We start from the raw sequence: 16,384 nt of genomic DNA, 5'->3' as shown, positions 1-16,384 counted from the left end.
AGCCTAGTCCTAACCTAGAACTGTCTTGCATATTGAGAAAAACAGATTTGTTAAGATTAATAGCACATCACTAACAGAACCAGGAAAACTAACTACTTGGTATTTTTTTTTCACTCAGCCCTCAAGATCATGATCATTCTCTGTCTCTCTGTCTCTGTCTCTCTCTCACACACACAGAAATTTTTTACTTCAATCTACTCCCCCTCCCATATTCTGTTAGCCCTTTGCTCTCATGTTCATGTCTGATTTTAAATGTAGGCAAACTAGTATAAGAATTACAAATATCTTGATTATAATAAGACGGATGGACAGGGCACGGTGGCAAGCACTAGTGATCCCTGTGGCTAGCAGGATAAGACTAGTAGATCTCTTGAGCTCAGGAATTCTGAGCTACGGCATGGCTAAAGCTGACCAGGTATTAGACCATGTCTGACATCAATATGGTGAGTCTCCATGATTAGAGGACCACTAGAAGGCCAATGGAGAAGAGAAACTAGCCTGTGTCAGAAAAACAGAGTAGGTTAAAGCTTCTGTACCTTGTGGGTGAACCAACAACAGCAACAATGTGATAGATATTTTTGCTTAATTTCCTTAATGGAGCACAGAAAAACTCAGTAATGAGGTAGAAGAGAATCTAAAGTGTTTCCTTTTATTTATAGAAAATTTTGTCAACAATCATCTTTTCCCACTGCAACATGTTACAAGGAACCGGAAAAAATATATATTGTAGTTAGTGTTTTCTACAATCTCAACTAGTAAAAGAAAATAACCTATTTCTAGCTAAGTTCTGAATTATTTACATACAAGACACACATAGACAATAGTGTTATGAACTTGAACAAGTTTCCCTAAACCTCTAAAATGTTTCCTCCAGGGAAAACATTTAATTACATAATGCCGCAATCAAGATATATATCAAAATAAATTGTGCTTATTCTTAAGTCAACTTTCAGAAAAATAATATTTCATATACTTTAACTATTGTGGTATTTTTTAGAAATGATGACACCAATATTTTACATTACAGTTTCTTTCTTAAATTACAGCTTCTGTAACAGACTTATATGACAAAATTCTTCAAAACAGAAAATGCATTTTCAGCAGGTCAACATGAAGACTAATTAAAAACCTTTCCTTTTTGAACAAAATATCTTAGCCCTTTTACAATAAGAACTAGAAAAGTCTGAAAGATAAAAGAACATACATAATTTTTCCAATGTACAAAGTGTGTGCTAATAAGATAAAAAAATAAAATGTTCTCTAATGCAGTCCAAAAAGCTGCTGTGAAGCTACTGAATGGAAACGTCCATTAGCAGCCAGGCTCTTCCTGCGGAGCATCGTTGCCATCTCTCTCTAAAAACAAAATTAAAAAAAAATACATCAGTCCACATTTCCCAGAAAATAAGCACTAGTGCACATACTGGTCTCAAGAACACAACTATTATTTAACTATTCACTTAGTGACTACTTATTCAGGAGAAAAAGTACAGATTTTCTTTATCAACTCTTGAATTTGTGAAAATTACATCAGAGAAATGTTCTCCATCAAAAACATTTAAATCTTATCCTCATATATACTATTATCTAACCATTTAAAAGCTATTACGTGAATACAGTGAAGCAAGGAAAGACTGGGGTAAACTGATTCAAAGAGCAGAGTGGGCAGAGCCAAGAAAACAACAGATACAACAACTACAACAATGGAAATGGAAACAACCATACATTCAAGGTAATGTAACTAAACTGTAAAAAACAAAGAGGATGAAAAAGAATTGAAAGAACAAAGATTTATTCTGGGTTGCTTCAAAAGTAGAAAGCGCAGAAGAGCAGATTTCAGTTAAATCTAGAAGCAAAAGACTAATTTAGTGTGAACCTTAGTTCTATTACTTGCTACCTATATTGTAACCCTGGTCAAGTCACTTAACCTCTCTGGGCCTCAATTTTCTTCTCTGCAAAATAAAGTCAGACTAAATGACAAGGTCATCTAAATTTACAGTCCTTAAAATGGCTTTTTTTAACTTGAAAAAAATATATCCCATATATCCTCAAACACACAGCCATTACAGAGGAATAAACAAATACATATATAGCCATAAAATCTGACACTTACCCTTAGCATTTAAGTAGAACTAAATTAACAAACAACAAATATCTCAAGTTGTTTTACACACACACACACACACACACACACACACACACACACAGGTACAGTAAGAGTTTAATAAATCAATGTGATGGCTAATACGGAAATGTTTTGCATGACTGTATGTGTATAATCTCTACAGAATTGCTTGCCTTCTCAAGGAAGCGAGATGGGAGGGAAGGAAAGAATATGAAACTCAAATTTTTTTTAAAAAATGTTAATTTTTGTTTACATGTAATTGAGAAAAAATTAAATATTAATCAATATGAACCCTTTTCTGGTTCTTGTAGTCTCACCTTGCATTATTTCACATACATCATTCTATATAAAGGAAAAACTTTTAAAGTAATCATCAAAATCTTCATCTCTGTACCTTATGAGATTCCCTCACAAGTGTTCAAGTAGAGATGGGAGAGGTGAATTATCCAACAGGGTGAGAGGCTGAACTAAATGATCTCTTAAATTTTCTTCATTTTTCTTTACTCTGAGGTTTATTAGTAATAATTTTTCTTTACCACAACTGTGACTTAAATATTCAGCATATCTATATTTATATATTTTCTTCATGTAAGTTTCCATATAATTTACTTTCTATGTAAGATAGTTCCTAAAATACATACTCCTGTTTCTATTTTCTTGACATATTTTTGTACGTTCTTTCCTCACAATAAAAACATGTTCCCTTTCCCCTGAAGAACTAACTTCTAATATTTTCACAGTGCCACAATGATACAATAGCATCTTAAATAAAGTATAACTACTTACCTAGTAATGCCGTATTTTCCCCTGTATCATCTTTAAAGTTGTTACACTGTAGCCCAGATCCATCTGTAGAAGATGATGGCAAATTGTTTACTTCACTTCTGTCTTCATCTTGTAAAGTGACGCTCAAATTTACAATAGAAACACTACCAGGTATGGATTCTGGAACTGTCATATCCTGTATATCCTCAAGATTTCCCTTAAAAGGCAAAAAATGGAATTTCCTAAGTAAGTACATAAAACAATACTTTTCCCCACAACACAAGCAATCAAGCTTGCCAGAATTTTATTTTTATTATGGGAATTCCTAATTGTAAAGATTAAAGAACCCATATTTCTCAGTATCCAACTGCAAGTTTTCAAAAATTTATCATTGCTAGGGCATAAAAGAATAATAAATATAAAAAGCAAGTATAATAAATGCAACTTTTACACTATTACAAACTATTAATAATGAAAAAAAGGAATTGTGAGTACAAGAACCAATAGAAAGGAATAAGTAATGACATCTCGAATGCGTAGATCAATGAACAAATCACAGAAACATTAAATAACTCTGCTCATGAGGAAAACAATAAAACATACTAAAACTTAGGAATTCAGATAAGGCAGTCTTCAAAGATGGAGCTTACATGTTACTGAAGAAAGACATATACAAATATAATTACACAGAAAATTAATATATAAATAACAAAATAACTGAGGGAGAGAGGCCATCAAGTAGGAGGGAGAAAAGAGGCAAAATCAGGAAAGGTGTCATGTACCAGGCGACACTTGAGTTGGACTCTGAAGCAAAACTACCCAAAATGACAATATTAGTGACTCATTACAAACCAAAAAGAAAAGTTCATAGGAATTATATAAGGAATAAACAAGATTATAAGGGACAAAGTCAGACCATATCACTTTCCTACTCAAACGGTGGTGGCTCCCTATTAATTCTAGGAATTTATGTTTAAAAATTCCTGAGGTATTTAAACACCTTCTCAACTTGTTCCTAATTTAAAATTTATACAAGGTATCCCAAAAATCTTAAAGTACCATTAAACTCTAAGGAGTTTAATACTTCACAACAGCACTAAAACTTTAGGATACCCTATAAATGGTTCCCTTTCACTATTGTTCCAACTAGCTTTCTTCCTATTCCTCATACATAGCATTCCATATCTCATCTTTGTGCCTCTACACTGGCTGTCAATCATGACTAGAATTCATTTCCTCCTCACATAAGACTCTTAGAATCCTAGCTTTCCTTCAACACTCAGCTGCTGTCATGTTTTAGATGAAGTATTCCTTCATCCAAACCTCTCTCGCTACCTGCTACAGTTCCCCTACCCAATTATCTTACATTTTCATTACGTATGTGTGTGTGTGTGTATACACACATATATCTTGTGTATCCCACCCACAAATAGCAAAGGCAGATTTTGTATTTGTTCTCTTTTATTTTCTACATACCTATACATTACTTAATATCTTCCTTGTGTGAATATAGCTCTTTGAGATTAGCAATTATACCATTAATTTATTTGTATCCCCAGGATCTAGAACAGTTCCTGACACATGGTAGGTATTTTAGTACATGCTTGCGGATTGATCACCTCTGTTACTGTATACTTTGTATCATATCCATATGTGTAGCTGCCTTACCCCTTCTATATTGGACTTCTTAAATTTCTTGAAAACAAGTGATTCATATTGAGTTCCTATTGCCTAAATGGTGTTTTGTACATAGTGCTTAGTGAATGCTTGCTGAATTAAAAACATTCACCAAAATACCCGGGGAATTGTCTGATGATTACAAATAATACTATTAAGGATTACCTCCTCACCCTTGCCCAAAGTAATTTGTTTATATTTTGAATCTAAGTAGTCTTTCTTCATGTGAATCATAATGATTTAAAAGAGATCTCTCACACATTTCATTCTCTATTTAGGAAGAAAATATAGTAGGTAATAATTGGATGGAAAATTGAACTTTAATAAAAATTTAACTAACCCAGTATCCTAGGGCTTTGATGACATCAAGTTTACACATTGGACAAGTTCGGTGGTCCAAAAGCCAAGGATCAATGCATGTTCTATGAAAAATATGCCTAAAAAATATTAAGTATGTGTTAACATTTCAAAACAAAAACAATTTTTAAATGAATGCAAACTATGCTACTTGATTATCATCCTAGCAAAGTTATTTATAGTTAAAATAAATTCAATCATCAACCTATTAAACCATTCTAAATCTTCTGGGTTATATGTTAAAAAGTACAATGTGAGGAATAAAAAGAAGTTCTTCATACTACAAGATAATTTTGTTCAAAATACTTAATGAGAAGCTTCCACTTGTAATAGCAAAAAAAACCCAAAAATCAAAAAAAAATCTACCTACCTTTATTGGTCAAATGAATTCTTTCCTTTGTATGATACATTTTCCTTATTTGATAAAATCTTTATTTTTACAAAATCCTCAAAAACCATTTCCGAAGATCTAGTAACTCAATGTATATTTAATTATAACATGTTATAGTATAGCTTAGCTCTTAATATCCTTTTCCATTCCCAAATACATTAAAAGGAATATTTATTTAATAATGGAAAATAATGGCATTAAATACTCTGTAAAAGAACATATCTTAGGTCACTTTAATTCTACTACTCAATTTATACATTATGCCAAAAACAGTCACTAATTCCACTATACATGTATTACCTTCATTTCTGGTATATGGCATTAAAAGGAAAGTTCAACTAAATGTAATGCTGCAGAACTGAAAGACTTTAATGCAATGGACTAAAGTGCCTATTAAGTTAGTAACTTAAATATAAGGAGAATACAATTTTATTTTTCTCATTTGTTTCATTACTTTATGAAAGATAAGGTAGAAAAGTTTTGTTAGGAAAATAAAAGTAACCTAGTACATAAATTTAAATATTCCTCTAAACATAAGAGAATAAATAAGAATGTGTATTATAAACATGGTATGAATTGGTGACTAAGTACAGGCCTACTTTATTCAAATCCCCACTCAAGAACTTCTTACTTAATTCTGAGTATTTAATTGATTTTCTATTTTCCAATTGGAAAATTAGACTGAAAAGAATTTTAAGACATTTTGATCTTTCCCATTGCCTTCTGAAAGGGCCACTCTAATCCATCATATGCAAAGAAAAATCTCAGCAGGCCATGGTGGCGCATGCTTGTAGTCATTTTCTGCAAGGCAGGCTGAAGCTGGTGGATCATTTGAGTTTGAGAATCCTGAGCTGCACTAGAACTAAAGCTCATCTGCCCTAAATCTGGCATTCATATAGTGAGCCCCTGGCAGGAGAGGGTGACCCATATGCCTAAGGAGTGGTAAATTGGCCAGGTTGGAAAAATAGAATAGGTGAAAACTTCCACTCTCAAGGAAGTATTTCCAACCTGGTCAAAAATCTCCTCTACCTCAACTCCATCTCAAATGCAAAAAAAAAAAAATCCCACATAACCCTCCAGATTATTACTCTCTAAAACTTCAGCTAATTCAAATATTACTAAATACAAATCAAGAACTATAGATTTAAACTCAGTTATATTCAAGTAACCACACTTCAGTTTGGTTATGATAGTACTTGTTCCCATCTCACTCAAAGATGCTTAATTCTTATTTTAATAAATGACTATGAAGCACTTTGAGAATGCAAAGTAAAATATAATTATATAATAATCTGCTATAGGCCCTGAAAGTATAATTAAACAGGAAAAAAGACTTCTAGCAGGCTATAATTTCTTTCCAAGATAACACCTTATGCTGACCAAAAAGTTCTTTTAAAGAAGGGCATAATTAACTCCTCTTTCAAAATCATCATGATTTTTCCAACACTGACAGTTGTCATAAGTGTAATGACAGAGGAACTTTATAGTTAGGGGAAAATAAAACACCAGTAGTACATTTTATTTCACTCATTCTCTAAACAGAATCTAGTACAATGGAGCAAAAGTTTCATATCACCAGCCTCTTTGGTTCTCTCTTTTGCAACGTTCTAACATCTACCACTACACATCCACTTGTCTTCTCTTTAAATCCCTGCTTCCTGTGTTTAGAATAACTCTCACTCTTGTTGTAGTACCTCTTTTGGGACACTTTTTGTTAGCTGCCTATTAAAGTAGTAGTATTAAGGTAGCAAGTTCAGTATGATCATCAGGGTCTAGGATCCAATGGACATGCTCCCCAGCAGCAATAATCTCGTATTTCTACATCATCTGATTCTTTAAATCAGAGAAGAGGATTGAAAATAGGGTCAGTTCAAATACACAATGTGTATACATGCATACATGCCTATGTACGGACAAAAGATCATTGATAGCTTGAAGGACCCACAATTCTAAATAGGTTACAATGATCCCTCAGCCATCAAAACAATCCATACCTACATATATTATACTAGGTATTAGACTTCAGTCTTAATAATACTCGAATTTTTATGCTAAGCAGAACACTTTCAAAGTGATATTGCAAGTTAAAGATATTACTAAAATAAGCTAAAGTAATATATGAAAGACAGAGGAATTAAAAGGAATTAAATTTATTAAAATTATTAGTAGTAAACAAACTTGTCAAGTAACATTCTTAAGAAGGAAAACTGACAATGAAATAAGAAACATACTTGCATGGCAGAATTCTAACAATATCCTTTGGTTTATAATTTTCAATGCACACTGCACAATTTTCGGCATCAACATCAATTCCCTATAGGAGGAAAAGTGATTACAAATATATTCTTAATAAAACAACTGTGAATCACAAATTTATGTTATGTGAGCTAAAATACTGAAGATGGAAAGACTGTTGCCAATTTTTTTAATCACAAAGTTACCAAAAAAAAATGACATGTTCTAAAGATGACATAAATGACAAAGTCTAGCTTGCTTGTATTTTTACATCTACTTTTAAAATGTAACCAAACAAGGTAAAAATATTATAAAATTCCATAAAGTTTTATTTTAATCAATTCCCACCCACACATCCCAATCAACTGAACATTCTTTTTAGAATACTAAGACACCACTCCTTAATCTATCTTCCTTGACCACTTAATACTGAGAAACAAATACCTACAGCTTCTTAAGGGCAGAAAGAATATTATGCATGGTCATTATTTAAAAAAAAACTTTTTTTTTAGAAAAACAAATATATCAAGAAAACGTTTTCTACATGCTATTTAAAAAATCTTGATCAAATGTATTTTTTTAGATCTGCTTACAAAAAGTATAATGGAGTAAAATCACAAGTAGTATTTACATATTTGTTTTTATTATAAAAAGTTATATGGTGATCACTAATAGCAAAAACACTGAAAATTCTTTTTAAATATTTTTATTTTAAACATATTTCATACTAACTACCAATATCTAATTCAGGACATCACCCAACCATCACCTATTCAGTCTTTATTATGCTTTAATCCTTTAAGCAGATCAGTACAGGATCCATGAGCATGCTTTTTTAAGGCAATCTTATTCTAGTTCAATTATTCTGATACAGGGGGAGGGAGGAAAAGATGCAAGGGAAGCAATATTTAATAACTTGTTGCAAGATAATAAAACTAGAAAGTCATTACAACAAACAAAATTATTGTTGCATAAATCTGTAGAATGTAATGATATTTTTACATAGTACAAATGCATCAAGAACAAAAAATACTGCCATAGCTGTATGGTTTGTTTTTTATGTGCATAGGAATCCATTAACTTTTTAAAAATTATCTCCCAGTAATCTGAAGTACTCAGAGAGAAGAGAGTTCACAGAATGTGATTTCTCAAAGACATTTTTAAAGCTTATATTATTTTGAACTTAGATTGGTCATGAAAATGTCTGTTTTCAAGTTTTAAAATGAAAACAAAACACCAAGAATACAAATAGTCGTTTCCCAAAGTTAAGGGGGAAAATATGTGTGTGTATGTATATATAAATGTATATATGCATGTGTGTATATGTGTATGCACATATATGTGAAGGCTGCCAGAATCTTTAGAGACTTATATACTTAAATTTTCTTATTCTGTCTATCCTAACTTATCCTGTATGCGTTTCCTGTTTAAAGATTAACGTTAAAATGAACCAAAACCCTCAGATGTATTTGTTTACACACGCACACAAAAAAAATCAAAAGCATTAGACATTACCTTGTCTCCACGCTTTACAGTATGAAGCTGAAGTTGTCCAATAGCTTTCTTTGTTTCTTTTCTATGGTTCTTTGGAAGAGAACATATTCGTAACTACTTGACTTTAAAATTAACTTTAGTGAAAACATTATTTAAAATGTTTTAAAGAATTTAAATGTAATGAATTTTATGATGTAGAAAACTCTTCCACCAATACAGAGCAGAAAGCTTTCTGTAATTTATAATGTCACTTAGTTTTTTTGTCTGTGCCTTAGAAGGACTAGAACAGAAAGACTGCACTAAAGACAATTCAAATGCCATCAAGGGACAAACCAAATCAAATTATCAAAATCAGATGAAATTATGATCCACATCTAAAAATTACTTTATCTTCCCCCAAACTAGAGTAATTAAAGCTAAAATGTCTCTCTATATTGAACTTAAGTACATTCAAATTAACAAGTAACTCAAAAATATTCCCCAAAAGATCAAATAGTAACAGCATTATTATAGTGAATTTTTATTCTCAAATGACTTCCAAATATTAAATCCTACTAAAAATTTTTTAAAAGGTTATTACCCATAATTACCTGATTTCCAAACTGTGAACCAGCATATAGGAAACGCTGTATGTAGTAAAATATTAGCCAGGCTAATGATATGATCATCATGGTGATAAAAGCAATGGCTACAAACACAACAGATTGACCACTGATGAACTCTTGCACGTGACGTGTACCAACTTCTATGGTCATTTTAACTGGAATTCCTCTTTGCACTGGCCCCAAAATTTCTATTCCTTTTGGATAGCTAACCATAATTACCACTGTATTTCCTGTCCCTGTTGAGGAAAAACAAAAACAAAAAACCATGGATCAATATTAAGTACGCATGGTCTAGGTTGGGCTTAAATTCAATCCAACAAGGATTTAAGTAACTATGAACAATGTTACAAGGAGTTTACAACCTACTAGTTAAATTCTAGCTCTGCCACTTACTGCCCAGATGACCTTAGATTCCCTTCACCATCTACAGAATATGAGGATACGCTGGGCAATCCTTTTATTCACGGAATCCTCTAATCCTAAAATGTCCTCCTAAATGACTTTAAAAAGTCATCGAGTCCAAACTCCTGATTATAGGGGTGGGGTGGGGGTTGAGGGACTATGAGACTCTTAAGAAGTTAGGAAGCTTCTTGCTCAAGGCTACAAAACTAGTTCAGTTCTATATGTGGCAGGCAAAAAACAATCCCTGACCAAAGGAACCTACATTCTACTTGGAGGCTACACTATGTTCACAGTTAAGTAAATACAAAATATTTACAAAGTAAATATAAGGTGCAGACAGTGTGGTATGGTGTAGTGATAAGAACGGAGACTTGGAATCAGAGTATTTCTTCAGATACTAACTAGCTGTTACGATCTTGGGCAAATCATCTCACTTCTCTCAGCTTCAGTTTCCTCACATGTAAAAATAAAAGGGTATAGGTACTACAACCTCTAAGGTCTGTTCTAGACCTAATTCTATGCTTCTCTAAATACAAGGTGTTCTAGGCTAGGCTTGTTATTTAGGTTGATATTGGAACAAAATGAGATACTAGTAAGCCATAGCAGATGAAGGATACTCCACAAGCATAGGCACTGAGAATCCCTTAAATTGAACCAGAGATTTTTTTTGGATTTTTGGGAGTTTTTTTGCTGAGGCAAATGACTTGCCCAGGGTCACACAGCTAATAAGTGTCAAATGTCTGAGGCCAGATTTGAACTCAGGTCCTCCTGACTCCAAGGCCAGAGTTCTAGCCACTGTGCCACCTAGCTGTCCCTGAACCCCTTAAATTGAATCAGCTAAACAACTCCCATTTTAATCCACCAGCCAAGCATCTGAGGTCCCTCTAGTTCCTCAGGGCTTCTTTGTACTCAGGTGATGAGGCAGTGAAGTCAACCATCTGAACTCTTAGTCCCCAGAGGAAAGCAAGTCTCCAAGAATGTCGCAATACCTTTTAAGGAAAAACTAGCCTAATGCATAGGAAAAGGAGGGATGGTAAGCTACTGATACTACCACATATGGTAATTGTTTTTGTTTTTTTGCAGGGGGATCCTTAGCAACCTGTTAAGAGAATCAGGAACAGTCTCATTTAGGAGGTGGTGCTTTAACTGAACTTTGAAGGAAGCTAGAGTCTAGTTGGTTAGTACAAAAGGCTGGATTAAAGCCCAGGTAGCTTAACTTTCCATTCAGCAGTCATTACATTGCAGCCCTATCTCCACCATGCCAGTTGATGTTCTTCACTGTCTCTATCCACATAATTAAACAGTAGAGCAAAAAGCCAGGATTCCCTCCAAATTAAGGTCCCCTATTTCCAACGAGGCAATTTCAACCTTGACCTTTGGCCACTGCTTCACTGAACATACCTGTAATTATACAGTCATCTTCTCTCTCCCATCCCTCTACCCAAAGCACTTCTTCTTCCTGATTCTCCTACTTTTCATTCTCAAAGTCACCCAGTCTCAAAAATTGGGTTCTGTACTTCCTCTGACAAATTACATTTAAATCAATACTAATTCCTGTTCATTCTTTTTTTTTCTTCTTCCCATTCAATTCCTACCTCCACTACCTTAGATACTATTACTACTTCATGTATAGACTATTGCAACTGACCTTCAAGCTTCCAATATCCAGTTCACCTCCCAGAGCACAAAGAACCTGAACTCCTTAATTTGGCATTCAAGCTCCAGTTCAAATGCCATCTCTTCTAAGAATTACAATCCAATTAGAAAAGGATCTTTTAATGGTTAAGAGGGTTTCTATAGATGGGAGAAGTTAATGGGTAATAATAGGGATGAAAAAAGAAGAGTCAAGAAAACATTAAAAAATAATCACAAGACGAGCAGCTAGGTGGCTCAGTGGATAGAGTCCTGGCCCTGGAGTCAGGAGGATCTGAGTTCAAATGCAGCCTCAGACACTTGGCACTAGCTGTGTGATCCTACGCCTTCTAAATAAATGAAATCAGAGAATTAAAAAAATACACATACACAAGAGAAAAAATTCAGAAGGGAACATAGGTAAGAAGGATGATTTTATTACTACTGCACTTTAAAAAACATGAAGATAACAGTTATTTCATATGCAAGCCTACAGATTGAAATGTTCATGTTTAAATTTACAATAAAATGATCACTTTTTAAAAAAATTCTTTCCTTCCTATGAATTCCATTGTTTATACTTAATAAATTTCACTGGGCATATCTCATATGATGTTTATTTATGAATGACTTATTCTTCCTACTAAAGAGTAAAAACTCCTGACCACAAGGTCCAAATGTTCTTTCATAGTCTGCTGAGCACATACAACAGCTATTCAATGAACTAAATGGTTACAGGCTAAATGGTTTGCATAATAGCCTCCTATACTCATCAAGTCAGATCATTATGCTTAAAAAAAAAGTCACAAAATTGTGAATACTCTTTGACCCAGCACTCTGATCTACTTTAAGTCCTATGTCCCAAAAAGAACAAAGAGAGAAAACAAAAGGACCCATACGATCTATATAGATATAGATAGATAAAACAGTTCTTTTAGAGGTGGCAAAGAACTGGAACCTAAAAGGGATGTCTATCAATTGGGAAATAACTGAACAAATTATGTTATGTGAATGCAACAGAATATTACCATACTATATGAAATGACAGAAGAAATGGTATGAAACAAACCTGGGAACTATTAGTTTGTATAAACTGACACAGAACTCAGAGCAATTTATACAGTGGCAACATTTTGAAGATAAACAACTTAGAAAGACTTAAGAACCCTGAACAATTTGATGATAAACCAAGATTCTAGAAGATCTACTACGAGGCAAAGTATTCATTTGACATTCTTTGACAGAGCTACTGCAAACTGTTTTCTCTCAATGGAGGTAAGGAGATGGGGAGGGGGAGTTAAGGATGGAAGGAAGGAAAGAAGGGAGGGAAGAAGAGAGGGAGGGAAGGAAGAAAACTCACTGAAACACATTTTTGAAATGCACAATACAGAAAGCCAAAAGAAATCTCAAACAAGTATGACAGCTTTGAAAATAACATATTCAACCATATACATAAAAAGAAAAGCAAGCTATGCATAAGAGATTTGCAATTTCAAGTACAATTTCCTCTATTTTACTGTAGTATATAAGAAAAGTGTTCATTTTAGTTGATACACGCTAAATTCAAAATGAAATGTTTCTAAAACAGTCTAATACTGAGAGATAAGTGCTTGTGTCTGTGTAGATGTTCTATGATGTTCCAAATTCTAACTTCTTAACTTTAATAAAAGTTGAGTAGAAAACGATTAATAGACTTTACTTAAGCCTCTCACTCAAAAATGTTTAAATCTTTGTTTGCCTATGCTCCTTTTCTCTCCCTTCTCCATCTTCCTCAACTTTCTCAACCAAATCAGCTAGCTGAAACATCAAGACTGCAGGCTTGATTCTTTTATAGGGGGCAGCTAGGTGGTGCAGTGGATAGAGCACTGGCCCTGTAGTCAGGAGGACCAGAGTTCCAATCTGGCCTCAGACACATAATACTTCCCAGCTGTGTGACCCTGGGCAAGTCATTCAACCCCAATTGCCTAAAAAAGGGGGGGGGATTCTTTTATAGAACCACTGGTGGAAAACCTTATAGAGCAAAGAAAGGACGCTTTCTAAAGGGAGGGAGTCTTGATGTCTAATGTTGCCCTGCCTTTTCTAAACCACTTCTCTCTTTTTTTTTTTAAATGAGGTAACTGGACCCCTTCTCTCTTCTTCAGGAAGCTTGTAACAAAGAATTTTGCAGCAGCATTCTGAGCAGGAAGAATAGCAGCTTATATTTGGTTTAGTGCATTGTATCCTTCCACCACCTCCTTTGGATTTTAACAACCTTTATTGATAAGACAATTACTGTCATGAGGCAGCAGCTCCTTACCTTTTGTGTCAGACCCCTTTGGCAGTCCTATGACCCTATATGAAAAGTATACTCCCTTTCTCAACATTTTTAAATGCATGAAATAAAATACAATGATTTACAAAGGAAATCAATTATATTGAAAACAGTTATCCAAAAAAAATTTTTGAGTAAGTTCACAGATTAGTCAATACCAGCACCTACCTCCCAGGGTAGCTGTGAAGATCCAATGAAAGCAGATTTATAAATGGCTACATAAATCGTAGCTATTGTTATTTCAGATTATCTTATATTATCCTCACAACTATGATGTAAGTACTATTATTATTACCACTTTACAGAATTATGACCATTTGACAGATAAGCAAACTGCCTCTTTTTTGTATCCTCACAGCTTAGCCCTGAATTTGGTACATAGTACCAAATATTTGGGCAGCTAGGTGGCTCAGTGAACAAACTGCAGGGCCTGAAGACTCATCTTCCCGAGTTCCAATCTGGCCTCAGACACATAATACTTCCTAGCTGTGTGACCTTGGGCAAGTCACTTAACCTTGTCTGCCTCAGTTTCCTTTTCTGTAAAATGAGCTGGAAAGGGAAATGGCAAACCACTCCAGTATCTTTGCCAAGAAAACCCCAAACACGATTACAAAGAGTCGGCCTCGACTGAACAAATACAAATGATTGAGGCTGAGAGAGATTGTACTGACTTGCCCCAATCAATATTTATTAGGTGCCTACTATGAGGCAAGCTCCAGGCTGGGGATACAAAAATTAAGAGGCAGTTTCTTCATATGTAAAATGATAATAATAGTACCTACCTCACAGTTTAAAACAGCTGTGACTACATGGGATGTGTCCGAAAAGAATCTGAACTCAGGACTTTCACAACACTGCACATCCCCCAACCCTGGCTTAAACTGCTTCAAGTCTAAAGAGAGTAGCCTAGGACACAGAGATTTTGAATAGCCAGCCCCCGGTTATTCAATGAGTTTTGTGCCAAAGGCCAGCTTTCTAATCCACACATCTCAACAAGCATTAATTAAGTCCCTACTAAGCGCTAAGTCCTAGGAACAGAAAAAAAAAAAAAAGACGAAAGCAGTCAGTCCCCTGACCCAAGGTGCTCAGAATCGGGGGAAGGAAGTGGGGAGGGGAAGGGTAAATGAAGGGGAGTGGAGGGTGAGGAGGGGGGAGAGAGAAAGTAGAAGGAAGGGAACGAGGAGGGGAGAGGGGGGAGTGAAGGGGAGAGGCGGAGGGGAGTGGAAAGGAAGGAAAGTGGAGATGGGGAAGAAGGGAATAGGGAGAGGGGAGGGGAAGGGAAGGGGAAATTCTTAGCGAATAGGAATAGCGTCACTCTAGGTATCACCACAGATACGCAGAAAGGTATCCCTAGATGGCATGCAGGGCCCAAGGCTTGGGGGGGGGGGATGGAGAAGAGACCCTCCTCCCCGAGGAAGGCACGTTTGGCGAGGCACCGCGGGCCGAGCAGAGCGCTCCCCTCCCCCCTCCACTTCCCCTCCCCTCCGTGGCGGGGCGCCCCTCACCCAGGTGGGACATGGAGTTGGTGCCGTTGCCGTAGTGCTCCTCGTTGTAGATGACCACGGCCGAGGCGTTTCTGCGGGCGGCGTTGAGCACCTTGTCCTTGAAGGTGCAGTCCCCGCGGGCCACCAGTGCGATCCAGGGCTCGCGCCTCCCGGCCGCCCGCTCCCCCAGCGGGGGCACGTAGTAGCGGGTGTCGGGCGCGCAGCCCTTCCGGTCGCGGCCCGGGGAGCGGGGGATGCCCACCAGTCCCTGCAGGCTTTCCTTGGGCGAGTTGTCGCCGTAGCGGCCGCTCTCGGTGGCGCCCTGCACCGTCGCGTTTGTCAGCGGGTCCACGTACACCGTGCTCACCAAGGCCGAGTACCACTCGAGCGCCCGGCCGCCGGCCCCCGGCAGCTCGCACAAGGCTAGGGCCAAGAGGACCACGGCGCCCCCGAGGCCGCTGCCATCGCTCAGCAGCCGCCGCCGCCGCCGCACCATGGCCGCGCTGCGTCGAACTAAGGAGGAGGAAGCTGAGGAGGCGGCGGCGGCGGCGGCGGCGGCGGCAGGGTAGCGGACACGACGGGGAGGGGGCTTGGCCCCGCCGGAGGGAGCCCCGAGCGCTAGACCCGAGAGGAGGAGCGCGCGCCCGAAGGAGGCGGAAGGGGGCGGGGAGTTGGAGCAAGTGAGGAGGGGGCGGCGAGACGTCGGCACCCCCCGAGCCTCAGGCCCAAACCCAGGCAATGGCGAGGGCAGGTCGCGCGGCTGAGGTGGAGAGGGACGGGAGGAGGAGCGGGGGAAGGTGCAGGGGGTGGAGCCAAGCTCGAGGGAGGCTGGGATTCGTGCTCATGCAGATGGGCGGGGCCTGAGGGGGTGTGCTTGAGCGCGCGCTCTCTCTGCCTTAGGAGGGCTGA

General features: G+C 36.9%; 1 protein-coding gene across 1 annotated transcript; it reads right to left on the bottom strand.

Moving 5' to 3' along the window:
- Nucleotides 1-635: 635 nt before the first annotated feature.
- On the bottom strand, nucleotides 636-16,058 carry RNF149 (ring finger protein 149). Its single transcript, XM_020987843.2, has 7 exons — nucleotides 15,497-16,058; nucleotides 9,632-9,882; nucleotides 9,063-9,131; nucleotides 7,544-7,626; nucleotides 4,905-5,001; nucleotides 2,909-3,104; nucleotides 636-1,353 (listed from the first exon to the last, which is right to left on the bottom strand). The coding sequence occupies exons 1-7, from the start codon at nucleotides 15,969-15,971 to the stop codon at nucleotides 1,310-1,312; spliced, it is 1,215 nt and encodes a 404-aa protein (XP_020843502.1). The 5' UTR covers nucleotides 15,972-16,058; the 3' UTR covers nucleotides 636-1,309.
- Nucleotides 16,059-16,384: the final 326 nt, after the last annotated feature.

This window comes from Phascolarctos cinereus, unplaced genomic scaffold (genome assembly GCF_003287225.1).
Source record: "Phascolarctos cinereus isolate Bilbo 61053 unplaced genomic scaffold, phaCin_HiC Scaffold_7;HRSCAF=346, whole genome shotgun sequence".
Lineage (NCBI taxonomy): Eukaryota > Metazoa > Chordata > Mammalia > Diprotodontia > Phascolarctidae > Phascolarctos > Phascolarctos cinereus.
The sequence above is the reverse complement of the archived record's forward strand: the minus strand, read 5'-3'. Positions and strand labels throughout refer to the sequence as shown.

Bases quoted from the DNA above. Each gene is read 5' to 3' on its own strand.
- RNF149 (XM_020987843.2), bottom strand. From the start codon at position 15,971: ATGGTGCGGCGGCGGCGGCGGCTGCTGAGCGATGGCAGCGGCCTCGGG. The intron at 9,883-15,496 runs GTGAGGGGCGCC...TTTCCTCAACAG, and splicing joins CAACTCCATGTCCCACCTGG to GGACAGGAAATACAGTGGTA. The intron at 7,627-9,062 runs GTAATGTCTAAT...TTCCTCCTATAG, and splicing joins CTGTAAAGCGTGGAGACAAG to GGAATTGATGTTGATGCCGA.